Source organism: Nannobrachium achirus (genome assembly GCF_963921795.1).
Source record: "Nannobrachium achirus genome assembly, chromosome: 8".
NCBI classification, from domain to species: Eukaryota; Metazoa; Chordata; class Actinopteri; order Myctophiformes; family Myctophidae; genus Nannobrachium; species Nannobrachium achirus.
In genome coordinates, this window is record NC_137817.1 from 57253786 (window position 1) to 57276256 (window position 22471).

The 22471-nt window shown below is 42.1% G+C and overlaps 1 protein-coding gene across 1 annotated transcript in view; it reads right to left on the minus strand.

Moving 5' to 3' along the window:
- The window catches only part of dock10 (dedicator of cytokinesis 10), a gene marked incomplete at its 5' end in the record, with an annotated part of 161514 nt that overhangs the window by 114595 nt on the left and 24448 nt on the right, over window positions 1-22471 (minus strand). Inside the window, 3 exons of the mRNA XM_080731698.1 lie at window positions 1513-1595; window positions 5256-5345; window positions 16949-17068. Coding sequence (XP_080587824.1) covers window positions 1513-1595; window positions 5256-5345; window positions 16949-17068 — 293 coding nt within the window. The remainder of the gene's footprint in view (window positions 1-1512; window positions 1596-5255; window positions 5346-16948; window positions 17069-22471) is intronic.

Genomic DNA, 22471 nt, shown 5'->3' on the forward strand with positions numbered 1-22471 from the left:
AAATCCTTAGAAAATATTATTTTCACCGGCCGAAATCTATATTAGGCTGAATCAAAATCTACAAAGTAACTAGTAACGGAAGTTGTCATATAATTGTAGTGGAGTGAAAGTACAATATTTGCCTCTGAGATGTAGTGGAGTAGAAGTATTCCAAGTATTGGAAAAATATTCAAGTAAAGTAGTAACTTCACACCACTGTGCTTATGTCTCTGGCATCACAGCCCCGAACACATCTAGGTTTGAGTTGATGTTAGGAGCTTGTACTGTACTCTCTCCCTCTCCCTCCCTCTCCAACGCGTGCGTCTCATTGTTTATGAGAGCTAACGCTGGCCCCAGTCCCTGGCACAGCTCCTCTCGGTCCAAATGACATCATAATAACGTCTCATAAGTTGAAGAATAGCGTGTTTACAGTACAGTCCGAACGTTAAGTACTGCAGTACAGTACATGGCATGAATAAGTCAACCTAACTACGCTCCCTTTCATCTTCAAAGTCAACAGTTAAGCTAGCAGAAAACATGCACAGTCATAACAGAACACAGCAGCACAGTGAGCACACACATGCTTTTCAAAAATCTGGGTCAGCTGTTAGCTTAGTTAGGTACACTGACTAACAGCATAATATTAGTCAGGGACCCAGTCCCTGATAATGGGAGAGGACTAGTGATGTTCTGCCATACTTTTTATTTCTGTTTTATCTATTAGTTTGGTCATTAAGGTCCACAGAATGAGAGGCCTGCTCTGCCGGAAACATCGCGAGAAAAAGTTATGGCCATTTGTATATTCACTGTCCCATTGACTCCACTATACAGGAAAAGAATACAAAAAATAAATGTGCTTTAAGTAGCATGTGAGGGATCAAACTAGGGGTTCTTCATGATTCTGAATCCATTGCAAGCAAAAAAAGGGATGAGTCATCAAAAAAATCTTCACTTTTCACAGTTTTGGGGGGCCGATATTTTGCCCTAGGAACAAATGCTTGCAATGGATTCAGAATCATGAAGAACCCCTAGTTTGACCCCTCAAATACTACTTAAAGCACATTTATTTTCTTTTTTAAATATTTTTCTTTTCCTGTATAGTGAAGTCGATGGGACAGCGAATATACAAATGTCCATAACTTTTTTTTCGCGATGTTTCCGGCAGAGCAGGCCTGTCATTCTGTGGACCTTAATGACCAAACTAATAGATAAAACAGAAATAAAAAGTACGGCAAGACATCACAGGTATCACCCCTATTCCTTGAGATTTTGGGCTTGTGGGTCCCTGACTATATCCAATAGTTATTATGGTGAGAGAAAAATCTATTCTGGGAACAATTTTCTTGTGGGTTTCTTTCTCCTATGATGAACTGTCTGATGATGGCTATAATGTAGTTACAGCCAACAGCGGAACAGATGTGCCCAAGGGGTTTTTGGCTAGCACAGGTTTTCCCAAACAGTTCCATGCCAAAGACCCCTATAAATAGATAAAATGCAAGATAAATAATTGCAGACTGTCGGTGCTTGTATTACCTGGGAAGGAGGCGGTAGTCCCCGGCGTAGTCTTCATACTTGAACTGGACCACGTTGAGCTCAGAGTTATAATATTTACATGCCTGAGGGAGGGGATGGAAAAATTACAGTTACAGTATATAGCCTACAATGTTATAGACAGAATAGCTATAACCCATTAAAGGGGAAGACCACCCATTTTCAATATTGAACTATGTCATTAATATACCTTAGAGGAATAAGGAAGTTCCCCCTCTTCTGTGTTGCCTAGAACTGGAGGATTGATTTTGGGGTTTGTATTGTAAAGTACAATGTGTGATGTCATCAAGTTGTGATTTTCAATACAAACCCCAAAATCAATCCTCCAGTTCTAGGCAACACAGAAGAGGGGGAACTTTTTTTTAAATTTCCACACAACTCAGAAAAAAAAACATGTTGCTTATCGTCGTTGTCGGGTGAAAACCTTGTATGTCCAAAACCGTTCGTTTCGCATTTATCATTTTAAAAATGATTTAAACTAGTGAAAACAGCCGGTCTACAAGCACACAACGCCTCGCACCGTGCTTGTAGATCTGCTGTTTTCACTACGTGCGACGGTCTTGTATGATGAAGCAGGACTTTACTTTGCGAAAGAACGTACAAATTTGTAACTTGGAGATACGAGGTTTCCACCCGACAACGACGATATACATGGTTGCTGTCGGGCAGAAACCTCTTATCTCCATATTTTAACTTGAAGTATCTTTCGTAAATGAACGCCCGACGCGCTCTGAGCTTGTAGATCTGCTACTTTTGAATTTGAATCCTGAAAAGTAACAGTATTGGACATATGAGGTTTCCACCTGACAGAGATGATGGATAATACCTACTAGCTATATTGGGACCCTCCAAAAAAATTGCGATTTACGATATTATCGCGATAAAATATCCCCAACATCTATTATCCTGGGGCTAAACATTTGCCAAAAAGTAGCAGATCTACAGGCTCACAACGCGTCGCGTTTGCGTCGCGTTGTGAGCTTGTATATCCGCTATTTTTTGGCAAAGATATTTGGTAAAGAGTGAAAAGAAAAGAAAGACTGTATCTAGAATGTTATTTACACGTCCGTTTCAACAATTATAGAGGGTTTAAGTGGTACCGGATACGCAGCTCGGCAAATAAAAGGTGAATTGATCCCAGTGCATGACGGAGGACAATTTCACGATAAATTAAATCTCCACGATACGATTATCGTGAGTGTTTTTTCGTTTATCACGATAAACGATAATAGCGATTATCATCCCATCCCTACTAGCTATATCAGAAGATTAGCCAATTAGCATGTGTGAAACATCACCGTGGGACGACGCCAGTCATCTCAAGATGATTGAGAGAGCTACAGTACAGTGTTTTCTAACTAACAGACAGACACTGGCTCCCCACAGACTGCCTTACAAGCCTACTCACATTCAAACATCAGAGTAATCATGTTATGAAGAGCAATTGAATTAAGATCGCGTCCCGTGGGTTGTAGACGCTGTCTCAGGTTCTTCCCTCACTCGCTCTCTCTCTCTCTCACTCACTCTCTCTTTCTGTCTCTCTCGCAAAGACACAAACGCACGGACGCACGCACGGACACATGCACAGCACGCGCGCACACACACACACTCTGTTTGTGTCTAAATGTTTAACTCATTTAGAACGGGTATACATCATTGTGTATCATTATTTTATGCTTTAACTATTGAAAAATAGCAGATACAAGCTCACAGCGCGGCACCGAGTGCCGCGCTGCGAGCTTGTAGATCTGCTATTTTTGAAAAATCGTGAAAATTAGAATTTTGACCCGTTTCTATAAGTGTCTTTTGAATCCTTCTAAGGTTTTTTGAAAAACCCATGTTTTGATGTCAGCAATCCGGCTAGCAATCGTCTAAGAAAATGTCCTTTTCACTTAACTGGAGCTCAGTTAGTCTGTTCTTGAGAGACTACTATGTCAGGGGTTCTCAAAACCTTTTCATGTGAAGGACCCCCAAAATTATATTTATTTGGCCACGGACCCGCATCTCAAAAGATCTAGTTCCAGGGACCACCCAGAAGCAAAATTTGAGTTACAAACGTTCGCTTTGAAAATACATATAATTCAAAGATTTGCACACCTTTTCAAAAATAGCAGATCTGCAAGCTCGCAGCGCGGCACTCGGTGCCGCGCTGTGAGCTTGTATATCTGCTATTTTTCTATAGCTAATGCATTCAATAATGCTATGCCTAAATGGGTTAATGCAGTCAATACTGCAGTCATTGTTCTCCATTCATAACTTGATTATGTTACACAGATCTCAACCCAACAATGTCAGAAAATAATAGACTCACCACATTATGAACCACAATAAAACAACCTCTCACAGTCCAGTTATAAGCCTAGTCTCCATGTCTAAACAATACAAGACAATATAGCCGGGTTTATTTTTTCTGGCGACGGAAATCAAAGGCCAAACAGGCAAACAACAAACCACTGTCTGTTTCACATATGCTCGCTGATCAACTGTTATTGGAAAAAACGTTTGCACGCAAAAACTCTCTCTCTCTCACACACAATCAAACACACGCACATTCACAAACACACTCATGCACCAACAACCACAGAATCAGAAGAAAGAAAATGATTTAACAGCAGGACAAAATTAGTCACGTGTCGCTTGCACACACACAGAAGCACACACACGCACACAGACACCCACACGTAAGCGCATATACGTACACACGCGCACACACGCACGCACGCACGCACGCACGCACGCACGCACGCACGCACGCACGCACGCACGCACGCACGCACGCACGCACGCACGCACGCACGCACGCACGCACACACACACACACACACACACACACACACACACACACACACACACACACACACACACACACACACACACACACACACACACACCTAACTACTGAGCAATTTACACTTTTAGGAGCATTTAGCAGATTCTCTTCATCCAGAGAGAACTTACAGTACAAGTGTGAGACAATAAACACATATCCATGTGGTGTGCTTCTGTCGTGAGGTCCTATTTTAAGAGCAGACTAAAGCCTCACGCACACTAAACCACCCCTAAAAGAAACACACTCCATTCCAACCCACAGAAGCTCAAAGCAGCACTATGTACAGTATAACTTTCCTCTGCTACCCCGGATTTGAACCCAGTTTCCTGCCAAAGTGCTTATACATGTTTTACCATTGAGATAACAGAGCCGGTCTGTCTGCTTGCTCAGGGGATACATTGAATCTTGCCCATCAGGTCAGATCCTGTGTCTATAGTATAGGTGAGACATGATCTAAAGTCTCAATAGAAGAGCAGGGAGACAAAATACAACCACCCCATTGTATAAGTTATGTTGTATATTAAAACTCACAACCCCCCCGACTGCCAGCAATTTCCTTTTTTTCTTAACACTGTCAAGATATTTTGAATGTTAATCATTTAAAGGAATTGACTTCCTACAGACGGGAACATCATGCATTTCTCCTCTGTGTTGACTTGAATGCCTTGTATGACTCCATTTAGTACTAAATAATATAATAATTTATTCTTACGAACTCTGAACTGTTGTTTGTCTCGTTCTGTCTATCTCATTTGACTCAGTACCCTTCACACTTCCTAGACACCACACACACACACACACACACACACACACACACACACACACACACACACACACACACACACACACACACACACACACACACACACACACACACACACACACACACACTCACCTGTCTGACCAGCAGACACTCAGCCTGTAGCTCTGCTCCTTCAGGTACGGTGGAGGAGAGAGTCCTTCTCTCCTGAGGCACTGTGGACACCTGTAGAGTGCACACACACACACACACACACACACACACACACACACACACACACACACACACACACACACACACACACACACACACAGTGTTACATTAGTACTGTGGTTCTCAACCTTTTCAGGCCACGACCCCCCAAATAATCACCCCCTGATGAGCACTAAGAGTTGAGGCATTACATTTAGTATGACACGGTTTTATTGTGAAAATAGCAGATCTACATGCTACTCAACCTTTTCAGGCCATGACCCCGCAAATAATCATATTTTAACTGGTGACCCCCCACACCCTGACGAGCACTAAGAGTAGAGAAAATACATTTTGTATAACACGGTTCTATTGTGAACATTTTCACAATTTCCGCCTCTAATATTTGTCCTTTTGGCCAGTATTTAATTTGTCATTTTAGGTATTAGAGGGTTAGGGTTAAAAGTCCTTTAAATTGTCACATTATAAATGTGTACCGGTAGATACCAGGCCTGGAATTCCATCATTTTAGGGGCAAGGCCACTTGGCCTTTGGTGTTGTCCATTTTCTGAGGGCACAAAGGCCAAATGCCAGGGCAGGAAGGCCATCAAATAAAACAAGATTTTAGTCCTTTGAAACAATTTGTTGAACATAAGGGTTAGAGATGATAACCTAATCTGCAGTGAAATAGATTAATGGTGGTATTTACACCCATGCTCAGCCCTGCACCAATCAAAGTCACTGGATTGGTTTAAAGATGGGGAGTTAAGATTTCAGAATCTCAACAAAAGACACTGGTGTCTACATGACAAGAAAGAGACACTGGTGTCTACTGTCTAGATATTGACAAGAAAGAGACACCAGTGTCTACGTATTGACCAGATAGACACAGAGGAAAGTGGTACAGTTAGCTGGGGCAATAAGGCCACTGTGGCCTCAGGTCATGCCATTGGTTTGAGGGGCACAAGGCTAAACTGAGGGGCAACGACGGCCATGGCCCTCCCATGAAATTCCGAGAGACAGCCGCTGGCCGCCGCGTCCACGTCCATGGACGCGACCGTGGACGCGTCCATGGACGCGGCCGCGAAAAAAACGTCCGTGGACGCGAGGCCGCGTCCACGGACGCAAACGGCCGGCCGTCCCGGCCGTGGACGCGACCGTGGACGCGGCCGTGGACGCAGACGGCCGGGGACGCGGCCGTGGACGAGGCCGCGGCCGTGGACGCAAACGGCCGGCCGTGGACGCAAACGGCCGGCCGTGGACGGGTCCATGGACGAGGCCGCGAAAAAAAGGCAGCGAAAAAGAAAAAAAAAGGTGTCTATTGTATGTATTTTTTGATGGAGAATTCAAATATGACCTTCTTTTTTGCATAGGACAACTCTAACCTGCATCAATTGGTATTTTATAATTGCCAATTGTACCCTATCCATCTAAAAAACAAATTGGATGTCTATTGTATGTATTTTTTGATGGAGAATTCAAATATTACCTTCTTTTTGGGATAGGACAACTCTAACCTGCATCAATTGGTATTTTATAATTGCCAATTGTACCCTATCCATCTCAAAAACAAATTGGATGTCTATTGTATGTATTTTTTGATGGGGAATTCAAATGTTACCTTCTTTTTTAGATATGACAACTCTGACCTGCATCAATTGGTGCATCAACCTACTTACTATCTATCTATCTATCTATCTATCTATCTATCTATCTATCCATCTATCCATCTATCTATCCATCTATTTATTTATACTTCACCTTTAGTCCAGAAGAGAGTTCAGCCTCAGGAACTTGCACACATGGAACTGTGTCATGACTGTGTCATGGAGCTAAAACAGAGCCATGTTAAATACTCACAATGACTCTGATGGACCAATCAGGGTGGTGGTGGGGGGAGGGATCAACAATAGACAGAAACTGGATAATGCTTTGTTAACTGTCCCACCTAAGTCCCTGCTAGTCTGAACAAACATCACCTTCCCTCTCATAACACTACTACTACTACATTTATATAAAGCTGCTCTTGCATTTGAATTCAAGTCTGACACAAGTTAAGGTTAACTTAGGTAGTATTTCATTTTGCTGGCTTTTAGGGTCTGTGTGAGTGTGTAGGCTCACAAATTATTATAATTGTCATTAAGTGACTCTGAGATCTATCCATCCATCCATCCATCCATCCATTTATTTATACTTACTGTTTACATTTTCTATAAATATTTATTTCTATATAAAACTCAGTTGTGTGGAGTTATTGTGTGCCTTTTCTTGTTTTCTTGTTGCTAAAGAGTCCATTTGTTCACTAGACATTAAGTCAAGGTTACTATTTTGAGTTGAAGCTAAGTGTTTTATTGCTTTGTGGTTTAACATGATTTAAAAGGCAAATTCATTGTTATGGTTACTTTAGAAGACTGCTTTTGCATTCATGAGTTAAGAGAGCCAAGCTAATTCAAAGAGTTAGGTTAAAGGAACACAAAACATGACCTAACTCACAGCTGCCATTGGACAGACAGTTACAACATACTCTTATCTTTCACAGAACAGACAATTATCATTTATTATCTATTTGAGACTATGTAGCTGCTCTAGGGGAAATAGAGCATTATATCAGCCTATTCAATTGATAATGACCAATGGGTGCCAGTTTCTAAGTAGTTAAAGCATATTAACATAACAATATATGTGGCCTAGACATGGACATTGCCCAATCAACTCGTAATCTACAGAAATGTCCACCACATCACACAGTATAAAACCTAGTAGGCTTAGTGGATTACCTATGTTAAATCATGTCAGGTTAGTTTGGTTCAAGATTCAAGTATAATAATTTATGAGACAAAAATGTAAACAGCACAAATGTACAATCACATCTAGGCTAGAATGATAACATAAAGTCCTGACTACTCCTTGTTATTGTGGTCCTAAATACTACAATGATTAGTTTGGATGCATTGCTTCTATCATGTCCAATTAAAAATAAATACATTACATACATACAGAAATCTGCCTTCTCCTGTATTGTATTAGTGACATTCATTATAAATAGTAAAATAACAGGACAGAGCAAAAAAGGCCTCTGTTGTGTCTTTATCTGATCACATGCAATCAGACACTCACACTGCACAGCAATACTTTATTACAGGCTCAAGGCCCACAGGGTAAGAAGACCATACATTACAAAGATAATAATTAAAAAAACAACAACAGAGTACATTCTCCAAGCCCCACCGGAGCTAAAGAGGCACTCATGCCAGTGGCCTCTAACGGTAGACGTGTACCTGACAGAGTTTTCCCCACATTGGTTACAGATATAAGGTTTCTCTCCGGTGTGAATTTGTTGGTGTATTTTGATATGTTCCAGTCTAGGAAAGCTCTTTCCACACTGGTCACAGCAATAAGGTTTTTTTCCAGTGTGATTTTTCTGGTGTGCTTTGAGATGATGCATATCACTGAACCTTTTCTCACACTGGACACAGCAGTATATGGCTTCTCACCAGTGTGGATTTTCAGGTGTCTTTTCAGAGCCGTCTTCAGAGTGAACCTTTTCCCACATTGGTGACAGCAGTAAGGTCTCTCTCAAGTGTGAATCTTCTTGTGTTGTACGAGGCTAGATTTTACAGTGAAACGTTTGCCACAGTGTTCACAGCAGTAAGGCTTTTCTTCGGTGTGAAATCTCTGGTGTACTTTCAGAGCAGCCGTTAAACTGAACTTTTCCCCACATTGGACACAGCCGTACGGTTTCTCTCCTGTGTGAATTCGTTCATGTATTTTGAGATAAGACAATCGAGTAAAGCTTTTCCCACACTGGTCACAGCAATAGGGCTTCTCTCTAGTGTGAATTCTCAGGTGTTCTCTTAAAATCCCCTTTTGAACAAATCTTTTCCCACACTGGTCACAACAATCTCTCCAGTATGTGAACGCTTATGATCTTTTAATTGTCCAGACGAGCAAAATACTTCCCACATTGTTCACAGCTGAATGGCTTCACTCCGGTATGAATTCTCTGGTCTACTTTGAGATAATAAATTGAGCTGAAGGCTTTTTCCACATTGGTCACAACAGCACTGTCTTGGTTTAACTGAGGACAGCACAGGACAGGGAGAGAAAACACACACACCTGATAAGAGCCAGATTCACACATTGATCAGCATTTAAGTAACATCATCATTATTATTGTTGTTGTTGAGTCTGAAAAGAACAATACAATGTGATAGATCTTTACACATCTGACCCATAACATTATTAGCAATTCACATGGTTACTATAATAGGTGAGTCTTCTAGCTTTTTTTTAAAAAAAATATTTCATTAATTCTTTCTCTTACTAAGTGGAACATCCCACTTCTTAATTGTATATTATTTGGAAAGGGTTGAGTAGCAAAATGTTTGCCATAAATTCAATGCTGAGTTGCATTTGTTTTTCTACATTTCCCCTTCAATGTATTATTACAATGTATTTACTATTTCTTACTTAGGTCTACTTAACTTTGTATTTTTACATTATTATATTGATCAACATTAACACATAGTGTGCGTTAGGTTAGGTTAGTTGCAGAGTGTCCACAACTGTCCAGAATACACTGTACATCATTTCAAGACTCCAGACTTCAAGTGAAGATGAAATCTCTAGACGGCACCAGCGGCAATTCTGATGAACAGGTGGAACCCAAAGACCATCAAGATCTCTGTAAGTCACAGACTGAGTAAGTCTCCAGATGAACTCACACACATCAAAGTGTTTAAACATTACTTTTATCATTCATGACATAATATTATGTTACTGTTACCTACATGCCTTTATATGGGGAGAACCAAGCAACAACTTTGACCCAGTGATGATTTTGCTTTTAATAGAAAGGAATCCCGTACATTGTTGTATGTTAAATTACTTTCTGATCTGTTTGTGTTCATTATAACAGCCACAGGAAAGATACATTGTTTCAGATTGTTCCAGAGACTGATGACAGACCCTGGATGTAGCTCTGTCAGGTACACGTCTACCATTAGTGGACACTGGCATGAGTGGCATGAGTGCCTATTTAGCTCCGGTGGGGCTCGGTGAATGTACTCTCTGTTGTTGTTTTTTTAAATTATTATCTTTGTAATGTATTGTCTTCTTACCCTGTGGGCCTTGAGCCTGTAATAAAGTTTATATATTGCTGTGCAGTGTGAGTGTCTGATTGCATGTGATCAGATAAAGACACAACAGAGGCCTTTTTTGCTCTGTCCTGTTATTTTACTATTTATAATGAATGTCACTAATACAATACAGGAGAAGGCAGATTTCTGTATGTATGTAATGTATTTCTTTTTAATTGGACATGATAGAAGCAATGCATCCAAACTAATCATTGTAGTATTTAGGACCACAATAACAAGGAGTAGTCAGGACTTTATGTTATCATTCTAGCCTAGATGTGATTGTACATTTGTGCACATTTGTGTTACATTTTTGTCTCATAAATTATTATACTTGAACCTTGAACCAAACTAACCTGACATGATTTAACATAGGTAATCCACTAAGCCTACTAGGTTTTATACTGTGTGATGTGGTGGACATTTCTGTAGATTACGAGTCGATTGGGCAATATCCATGTCTAGGCCACATATATTGTTATGTTAATATGCTTTAACTACTTAGAAACTGACACCCATTGGTCATTATCAATTGAATAGGCTGATATAATGCTCTATTTCCCCTAGAGCAGCTACATAGTCTCAAATAGATAAAATAAATGATAATTGTCTGTTCTGTGAAAGATAAGAGTATGTTGTAACTGTCTGTCCAATGGCAGCTGTGAGTTAGGTCATGTTTTGTGTTCCTTTAACCTAACTCTTTGAATTAGCTTGGCTCTCTTAACTCATGAATGCAAAAGCAGTCTTCTAAAGTAACCATAACAATGAATTTGCCTTTTAAATCATGTTAAACCACAAAGCAATAAAACACTTAGCTTCAACTCAAAATAGTAACCTTGACTTAATGTCTAGTGAACAAATGGACTCTTTAGCAACAAGAAAGGGCACACAATAACTCCACACAACTGAGTTTTATATAGAAATAAATATTTATAGAAAATGTAAACAGTAAGTATAAATAAATAGATGGATGGATGGATGGATGGATGGATGGATGGATGGATGGATAGATCTCAGAGTCACTTAATGACAATTATAATAATTTGTGAGCCTACACACTCACACAGACCCTAAAAGCCAGCGAAATGAAATACTACCTAAGTTAACCTTAACTTGTGTCAGACTTGAATTCAAATGCAAGAGCAGCTTTATATAAATGTAGTAGTAGTAGTGTTATGAGAGGGAAGGTGATGTTTGTTCAGACTAGCAGGGACTTAGGTGGGACAGTTAACAAAGCATTATCCAGTTTCTGTCTATTGTTGATCCCTCCCCCCACCACCACCCTGATTGGTCCATCAGAGTCATTGTGAGTATTTAACATAGCTCTGTTTTAGCTCCATGACACAGTCATGACACAGTTCCATGTGTGCAAGTTCCTGAGGCTGAACTCTCTTCTGGACTAAAGGTGAAGTATAGATAGATAGATAGATAGATAGATAGATAGATAGATAGATAGATAGATAGATAGTCAGTCACTTATAGACAATTATAATAATTTGTGAGCCTACACACTCACACACAGACCCTAAAAGCCAGCAAAATGAAATACTACCTAAGTTAACCTTAACTTGTGTCAGACTTGAATTCAAATGCAAGAACAGCTTTATATAAATGTAGATAGATAGATAGATAGACAGACAGACAGACAGACAGATAGATAGATAGTAAGTAGGTTGATGCACCAATTGATTTAGGTTAGAGTTGTCATATCTAAAAAAGAAGGTAACATTTGAATTCCCCATCAAAAAATACATACAATAGACATCCAATTTGTTTTTGAGATGGATAGGGTACAATTGGCAATTATAAAATACCAATTGATGCAGGTTAGAGTTGTCCTATCCCAAAAAGAAATTAATATTTGAATTCTCCATCAAAAAATACATACAATAGACATCCAATTTGTTTTTTAGATGGATAGGGTACAATTGGCAATTATAAAATACCAATTGATGCAGGTTAGAGTTGTCCTATGCAAAAAAGAAGGTCATATTTGAAATCTCCATCAAAAAATACATACAATAGACACCTTTTTTTTTCTTTTTCGCTGCCTTTTTTTCGCGGCCTCGTCCATGGACCCGTCCACGGCCGGCCGTTTGCGTCCACGGCCGGCCGTTTGCGTCCACGGCCGCGGCCTCGTCCACGGCCGCGTCCACGGCCGCGTCCCCGGCCGTCTGCGTCCACGGCCGCGTCCACGGTCGCGTCCACGGCCGGGACGGCCGGCCGTTTGCGTCCGTGGACGCGGCCTCGCGTCCACGGACGTTTTTTTCGCGGCCGCGTCCATGGACGCGTCCACGGCCGCGTCCATGGACGTGGACGCGGCGGCCAACGGCTCTTGCTGGAAATTCCTGCCCTGCTCTATACACTTAAACTTTATGCTGGTTTGTTTACTGTACATTAAGTTAATCATCTGGGGACCCCCCAAAATAATTTGGGGACGCCCCTGGGGGTCCCGAACCACAGGTTGAGAAGCACTACATTAGTGGAGAGACTGTGTTCACCTGCAGAGCAAACAGCAGCGTTTTACACTAGTGGAGAGACTGAGCATCTGTAGTGCACAGCTGCCTGGCTGGAACCCCTGGCAATGCAATAAGTGCACACTGTGCATTTCTCTGTCTCAGCAGCACTCATCATCCCACTACTGATGATCTGCACCACATTTACCACGCCAAGGACCCCCAAATTGATATGTTTGGCTGCAGACCCCCGTCTGAAAAGATTTTGTGCCAGGGACCCCCAGAAGAGAAGATTTGTGTTAAAAAAAGAAATATTATTCAAAATCTTCCCAACATATTTGGCCACGGACCCCCATCTCAAAATATTTACTTCTAGGGACCCCCAGAAGCAAAATTCGAGTTACAAATGTTCGCTTTAAAAATACATATTCAAAGATTTGCACACATTTTCACAACATTTCAAAAATAGCAGCTCTACAAGCTCGCAGCGCGGCACCCGCAACATGTATTGAATGACCAGACACCTGTATATTGTCTCTATCGGGTGGAAACCAACACGCTTACTTTTCAGGATTCAAATTCAAAAGTAGCAAAAACGTGCGGGGTGTGTTATCTCCTCCACGTCATGACGCGTTGTGAGCTTGTAGATCTGCTATTTTTGGTGAAGAGTTGGCTGCAGATGGAAAAAGTACTCATCTACAGTGCAAATCAGGTCTTCACATACTGTAGTGAAGTGATATTGATGTTGTAATATTGCTGAATTCCAAATATCATCAAATTATTGTGAGGCATCCCTGTACTACCGTCATGGCACCCCAGGGTGCCCCGTCACCCACTTTGAAAACCCCTGGCCTAGAGAGTCCCTGAAATCCACTTTGGGAACCACTGTACTAATGAGTCGGTAATCTAACTCACGTACAATATAGATCTGATTTTATACTGGCCTGGCCACGATACAACAAAAATAAAATAACTTTTGATCACTTAGCTGGGGGAAATACGGTACTCAAATATCATTCCAAATGATGGCATAGGAAAAGTATAGCGAGAGAGACGTCTGCAGACCTGGCTCCGTGACCAATGACTGGCTCTGATTTATTTATATACGACCCAATCAGCTGGCTGGGAGTGCTGAGCTAGCAAAAAGCAGCTGGCACAGCAACAACTCAAAGAAAACCTAAGGTTTGCACGTTTCGCCGCCAAGCCGATTTCACTTCCAATCAAGGGAATTGATAGCAGGCTGCATAAACAAAAGTATATCAAGAGTCCGTTTTGTATTCAGAAAACAGCTTGGAAGCAGTTAAGCCATGTAGGCCTAGAATTATTGAATGCTTTAACCAGTGAAAAATAGCAGATATACAAGCTCACAGCGCGGCACGGAGTGCCGCGCTGCGAGCTTGTAGATCTGCTATTTTTGAAAAGTCGTGAAAATGTGTGCAAATCTTTTAAAATATGTAAAGTGAACGTTTGCAACTCAAATATTTGCTTCTGGGGGGTCCCTGGAACAACATATTTTGAGATGGAGGTCGGCGGCCAAATACATGTAATTCTAGGGGTCTTTGACATGAAAAAGTTGAAACATAGAAACATACATTTTTCAAAAAACCTTAGAAGGATTTAGAAGGCAATTATAGAATCGGGTCAAAAGAATCCAAAGACCTGCACGCATTTTCAAGATTTTTCAAAAATAGCAGATCTACCAGCTCACAGCGCGGCACCGCTGTGAGCTTGTATATCTGCTATTTTTTAATAGTTAAAGCATAAAATAACAATATGCAATAAGGCGCACCCGAGCGAAATGGATTAAGTCATGCTTTGGGATTAAAACACGGACCGGAGAGGAACGCAGGGGCCGACAATTCCCGTTAACCATTGGAAGGCCAATTACTGTAGAGCCGTGTGATCATGTCTGCCGGATCTCATTAGCACAGTAATGCAAGCACTAATGAACAAACAGCTAAAGGGGAGGGAGGGGGGGAGCTGGAGAGAGCCCAAACTATCTGTAATGAGAGGTTTGCAATGCTAAACATCTATACGTGTGTCAGGCTGGGCAGGGAGTGTTATGTGTGCGGAAGCGCCTAATGAATGTGCTGGTGTTTTGTTTTTACATTAATTTGGCACACGACTGCATGCATGCACGCAGGGACGTGCAGAGAATGTTTAGAGAGGCAGGGGCTGAAATTCCTAAATGGGCCTTTTGGTGAAAATATTGAAAATAGCAGACTTCCAAGCTCATAACACGTCGCGCTGTGGCGCGTTGTGAGCTTAGAGCAGGGGCGTTATAGCGTCTTAGATAGTGGGGGTGATGACATAGCCGCGTGCACGTCTCGCGCGCGCGCACCTCGCAGTTTTGATCGTGTTTTATTCGGGTTTCCGCGGTTTATTTTTTTGCTAAACAATCGGGAACGGCACACTACACTTTCCCTTTGCCTCTCTCCACATGCACCAGCCAGCAGGTACCACAGACAGACAACACCGGTTTCATATAATCATTCAGTTCCAAAAGCTTTTCAGTTAATCTACTTAATTTTACACCACTGTCTACTACAGCAAGCATGATGGTTCCCAAACGTTTTAGCCTGTGAGAGAAACTAAACCCAAACAAGTAGTAGTGAAAATAGCAGATCTACAAGCTCACAACGAGTCGCTTCGCGGAGTTCGCGCTGCGTTGTGAACTTCTAGATCGGCTATTTTTAAGACCCATACAATGTGTCCACAACGCTAGCCCAAACAGTGTTAGCTAGCAGCATAGCATCCATCATTATTCCAACTCTAATATAGCCACCGACTCACCAATTGCTGACTGAGTGACGATGAGACGAGCAGGACGATGTTTAATGCCTTTATAGCCTACATGGTCTTGTCTTGGTGTGGACTTTATGCCTGTGTTGTTAATTTCACCACGAGTCCATCATGACGCAAGATATACGCACTGACGACAGAGGTGGACGACCGTTAAAGGGGCGTCCTATGAAAGCCATTTCCTCTGCACAGAAGCGCATTTCAAAACAAGAGTCTTTATTTTATTTTTTTCATCTATACAATCGATCATTCAACATGTTTATTTTGAAATTGTCCTGGAAAAAAGTAGCCAAATAGCCCCTACATGCCACTGAGAGGTTACTTTTGTGTTGTGTTGTGCCAGCTTGCAGCGCAGGGGAGGAAAAAAAAAAAAAAAAAAAAACACCCCGGCCGGCAAAAAAGGTGGGGGGGATGAGATTACGTTTTTATGAAAGTGGGGTCGTCCCGTCGTACTCACAATGAATGGTGGTGACGCGCCTGGCTTAGAGGCCAGCTATTTTCGGTGCTTGATGCCACACAAGTGAATAGGCTACTGGAGATGTGGCATACGGCATGGATTTCTACCCAGAGAGGGCAATTCTTTCATCATACTGTAAGATGCCGCATTCAAGTTCAGGATAGTTTGGACAAGGCAATTCTGTTGAATGCTGCCTTCAGGTATGGCATGGAAAGAGGGAATTTTACATTTTACAAAGAGGGCACTTTTTACAGACGGGTTAAAAGGCCCCCTTTGATGTCTATGTGTGCACCTGCCTGCATGCACCCCAATGTTGTGATGCACCCCAATGTTGTGACTAACGCGTTACAAAGTACAAAGTTACTGTAACTAAGTTACCGTTACTACATGGTGCGTTACTCCGTTATTTTGAGAAGAACTGAGTCTATTTTTACGCAGCAAGAGCTGCAAATATGCAAGTAGTGAAAATAGCTGATCTACAAGCTCACAACGCGGCACGAGGCGGCACGCTGTGAGCTTGTAGATCTGCTGTTTTATGTCTAATTTCTATATAAGCTAAAAAGTTTGGGAACCACTGGTATAGATGACCATATTGCTTAGCAGAGTTCAGTGCAATGCATGTCAAGTGATGAAAATGAAGGCTATAAGGTCAATAATGGGAGCCCCTTTTTTAAGTAACTAAAAAGTCACTTTTCACAGTAACGCATTACCTTTTGGTGTAAGTAATCAGTAAAGTAACTGAGTTACTGTATGTTTCTCCGGTCTCATCTCGGTCTCTCTTACCGTGAAGTCGCTTTCGGGGAAGAAGATCAGGTCCCTGAGAGGGTCTTCCTTCAGCTCATCTCCCAGTTCAGAGATAACAGCCTCGTAGTCCAGAGGATCGATCAGCTTTGGCTTCTCCTGCTGCAGTAGAGAAACACAGGTAGGACCAGGCATCAGCATCCACTGAACACTGAACACGCTGCTAAGACCATCTGCTATTTCCACTATTTTGGAAAATGTTTGAAAGTATATGGCAACATTTTTCAACATGGAAACGATCATGACGATTATGACAAAATAATTGCGATTATGACAAATAACTATGCCTAAACCTAACCCAAACCCTAACCTCAGTAAAACTATCCCTAAACCTAACCTTAAAACCTAACCCTAAATTCGGACTAATGAGATGTAGGACTAATGAGATTTCGGACTTATGGGCAGTCCCCCAAATAATTGCGATTAGACAATTATGTAATAATTGTGACAAGCCAACACGCTGGTATACCATCAGAATTAATTTGCTTTTCTGGTTGTCAAGCTGAACAAGTTATATATATATTTGTTTTTATAATAATAATCAGCCCGACTAAAATCAGAGAAGAGATTGTTGTGGTGCGAACATTCGGCAAAAACAGCAAATCTACAAGCTCACACGACACATCACTATTTCACATACAAGTATGCACCAGTAGGGTCTGTGAAACGGGGATAGACTCCCATGTTCTGGCTGATACCGACAATAAGCCTCTTCGACCTATACTTAATTTATAAAGTTTAAGTGGCCTTGTGGTTAGAGTGTCCACCCTGAGCCTGGGAGGTTGGGGTTCGATCCCCAGTCGGGTCATTGCTATGAAAAACTCCACTGGCTGTCAGTCTGTCTGTCAGTCAGTCACGTCACATCACGTCACACTTTTCCCCTACTCATATCTCCGCCACCGTTGCCCCTATCCATCCCAAACTTTGCACACACACTCCTTGGCTGCCAAACCCCTCATTTCTCACATGGCCCTCTTCTAGCGCCACCATGAGGCCGATTCTTGCAAAACTAATTTTTGGACACTGCTCCTACAGATTGTACCCTAAAATCACGCAAAGCGGTACACAGTATGTCTAGACTCATGTCATCAACATGGATCTGTCCCATTTAGCGCCACCATCAGGCCGATTTTTTCAAACACATTTTTGGCCACTGCTGACCTGACGGTCGCTTATCTCCCGATTAGGGAGTCTTACTGGTACCAAAGACTCAGTGCCTCCCTGCTTGGCACTCAGCATCAAGGGTTGGATTGGGGGTCTCTGTGACATACTAGCGTCATGACCAGAGGGTGTACAGTACTGGTACATCAAGCTGCCTCACGCTACAGAAACAGGAGATAGGCTCCTGCCCCTTGGGCCTCATGGCTCTGCAAGGCTTACTTACTTACTTTAAGTGGTGTAAAGGATACCCGTCTACTGAGGTAATCATCGTCACCAAAATGTAAATAGATAAACACATGAAAGACTCTAGAATAATTTAATAACGGCTAAAGTCATATTTCATTCAAGTGTTCCGTGTTGTCAGTCGTCAGATGAGTATCACTCCCTGTTGAGACTACTGGAACCCAGTAACCACACCAGAGAGAACCCAGACGCCAATATTTGTCTTTTTAACCCTTATAAAGTGCCATTTAGCATGTTTTTTTGTAACCACACTTTGACGATGATGTCTTGTGTCGGTGGAACGAAATGTGAAAAAACACAGGCAGTATATCCATTATCCTATATGGTTTCACTTACAGCGGCAGAAACCCCCCAACTCAGTTATCTGGTATTAATTCTGAACCATTTTCCCAGCTCTTATAGGGGAGGGAATAGCATAAGGTGCACATGGCATGATTTTGGCCCTCTTATACAATCAACATGTCACACAGCAGCATGCCAAGCAATGGGGGAAAAAAATGAGGAATCGTTGGTGTTTTACCTCGAGAATACAAAACAAAACTAGGAAAGGGGGAAGATTTGGACAGTAGATTATCCAAATGGAGCTGGTCAGGCATGTGCACACATAGACATCAAAGGGGGCTTGAGCCCCTGCCCTTTTATCAGTCTGTAAAAAGTGCCCTTTCCAGACCATGAATGCAGTTTCTTTTTAATACGGTGAAAGAAATGCCATACCTGAAGGCAGCATTCAAGAGAATTGCCTTGTACAAACTCTCCCAAACTGTCTTGAATGCAGCATCTTATGCTGAAAGAATTGTCCTCTCTGTGTAGAAATCCATGCCGTTACGCCACATCTCCAGTATTGCCCTTTTTATGCTTAAGTTTAGTGTGGTATCAAGTACGGAAAATAGCCGACCTCCAAGGTCACAACAGCGTGAACTTGGAGGTCTGCTATTTTCGATATTTTCCACCAAAAGGTCCTTCTAGAAATTTGAGCCCCTGCCTCTCTAACATTCTCTGCACATCCCTGGAGCTGGTAGCATCTCCAGTGTGTTTTTCATGAAACCGTCGGCACATACTCACATAGACTAACGCATAGTAATTCATTCCCCATGCTTTAACATATGAAACCAGTAAAACTGCCACAAGTCCTTTTTCTGGTAAACGCGTTTGTTTCTTTTAGCTCAAACAATAACGTTCTCTTTATTTTTACGTTTTAGTAGCCGTTACATAACCGTGTTACGACGGCAATCGTGGCACAGAAGTACCAGCCACCTCGCTCAAACACGACCCAAAATGTCTGGGCGCCCTTTCTTGACCCTGTCACACTGAATGACCGCTCTGCCCCCTCCCTTTTTCTCCTCTACACCAGGGGTCTTCGACGTTTTCAGGCCAAGGACCCCTTAGTTGAGAGAGAGATGAAGCAGGGACCCCCACAACCTTTTCGTAGATTCCATAAAGTTCATTGTTTTACAGCACAATCATCAGTGTATTTTGGATTCACGTCGATTTGTGTTTTCAGATATTTAACCACTTGAACCGTCAATACTTAATGAATAATAAATCACTCTGTAATTAGTCGGCTCTTTTTCCCAACTACACCAAAGCTCTTGGACAAAAATAGCCGATCTACCAGTTTGCTTGTAAATCGGCTATTTTTGGCTCAAAATAAGGACACTGGCGTTCAAGTGGTTAATATAAAAAGAAGGGAAAAAAAGTTCTATCACAAAGATTTGGAGGACCCCCTATAGTAACTCTGAGGACCCCCTAGGGGTCCCGGACCACCTGTTGAAGACCCTTGCTCCACACAAAATATCTTCACCGAAAGCGAAAATACGGTAGCTGATCTACTATACAAGCTTGCAGCGAGTGACGTTTTTGGAACTTGTGACACACTGTGAGCTTGTACATCTGTTATGTTTTGCTGAATGTTCGCCTATTTACCCCTAATGTCATTGTCACCCTATGCTAGAGTTTGAAACTCTAGCATAGGGTGACAATGACATTAGGGGTAAATAGAGTTTGTGTGAAGATACGCAACCGTCACACAGTACATACTGCAGATGTAAGCTCAATTCTTATCCCTCTCATAATCGCTGAACCCTTAAAATAAGCTCCAATGACCATGTCATCTCCTGTGTTTAAGCCATGACACTAGCAGGACCTAAAAACGGCAGAGAGGAAGTACCACATCCACATTGAGATGAATTGCGGCCGTGCTGCACCACACTGCTGAGTGCAGAACTGAGAAAAATACACACCAGAAGTGGGCTTCAGCCACTTGAGGCAGTCAGCTTTATTTAACTTGCCACAGTCAGTGAGTGAAGTTTAACGTGAAACGCCACATGGAAGCTCGACAGATGATTCAATCTGTCGTTACCTAGCATTACAGAAATTCCCCGCGCTCTTTATAATCGCTGTGTGTACCGTACATGGAAATTCCATAGACCACCAAAGTGCACACTTGGTGATGAACCCTGGTTGGAAGCACCCAGGGACTTTTGACGATAAACATCTAAGCTAAAAGATTACAGATAGCAAAGCTGACGAGGGGATTATTCGAACAATTTCACACAAGGTTGTGCCCCCCTATATGAAATATGTGTCAAACAGATCGAGAGGGCAATGGTAGAGATTATGTATGTCCAGGGGTGTCACGCCAAATTCTGGGCCCCGGGTAAAAGGATTCACTCACATGTTGTGCTTTAACTATTGAAAAATAGCAGATATACAAGCTCACAGCACGGCGCTCGATCCGCTATTTTTGAAAAATCGTGAAAATGTGTGCAAGTCTTTGAATATTTCAAATCCTTCTAAGGTTTTTTGAAAAAACATATGTTTCTATGTCAGTGGTGCTCACACTTTTTCATGTGAAGGACCTCCAAAATGACATGTATTTGGTCACGGACCCCCATCTCAAAAGATTTAGTTCCAGGGACCCCCCAGAAGCAATATTTGAGTTATAAATGTTCGCTTAAAAAATACATATATTCAAAGATTTGCACACATTTGCAAGACTTTTCAAAAATAGTATGAGCTTGTATATCTGCTATTTTCAATAGCTAAAGTATAAAATAATTAAGGCCCCTCCAGTCCCACTCCCCCCCCCCCCCCCCCCCCCTCTTGTGACGCCCCTGTCTACAGACAAGCAGAACAACAGCCAGTAGAGATGTGAGCTGAAACAGGCTTGTGGTCGAGGAAAGGGGAGGAAGTAGTGAGGGCTAAACTGTTCACACACCCATTACAGTGTGCAGCAGCGCAGGCTCGGAGCCCCACCACAATGCTCTGTGAGACAGAACACTCCACCACCACAGCATGCACCCTGACAGACAGAAAGGGCCTCTTGGCTTGCAACTGACAGAGGGGGGAATCAGACTAGTAAGAATGTAAGACACAACAGAATTGTTGCCCGCAAAGGTGGTCCCTTGACTCATTTCAGCTCCACTGCAGTAACGGCTGAGTTCTAGACTTAAGAACAGAGTTCCAGTAAAAGTGCTCCGCATCAGTGGCTCTCAACGTGCGGTCTGGGGTTCTCCCAGGGGTCCTTATGGTGGGGTCTTCCAGGGCAAGCCCAGCAACATGGGAATAGTTTAATTCGACTGTTATTTCACCAGCTTGTAGAAGTGGCCCAATGAGAGACTGTAGGAGAATGACTATTCCGAGGTTTCACTCTATTGTCTCATCACTGACTGAGTACATGATGAACTGAATACATAGTACCATTGTGCTTTATGCAAACTGTTAATAAAGTATTCAATCAATCAAAACAGACAGTTGTAGAATTCTGTACTGAATCTAATATTGGAGTCCCTATAGTGGCAGGGGTTGATACTAAGCTCTCAGAGGCACTTGCCCGTTGGGCAAGTTCAGGTAATGTTCTCCTTGCCCAAAGGTCATGCCCACTTGACCGAAAAGTAAATCGTCCATTGAATTACTGTTCAATTTAACACTTAATTTGTATGCCAAATACCCTACATAGCTATGAATATGACGATGGGTTCACACTTGTTATTTTATTTTTTTTGAGTGTAGCAACAGTTAAAACGACACATTATAGGTCAACAGTGTGCTCATTTTACACAGACCAGAAGACAGAGTGCTAGTGACACGTTCAGATGTTTA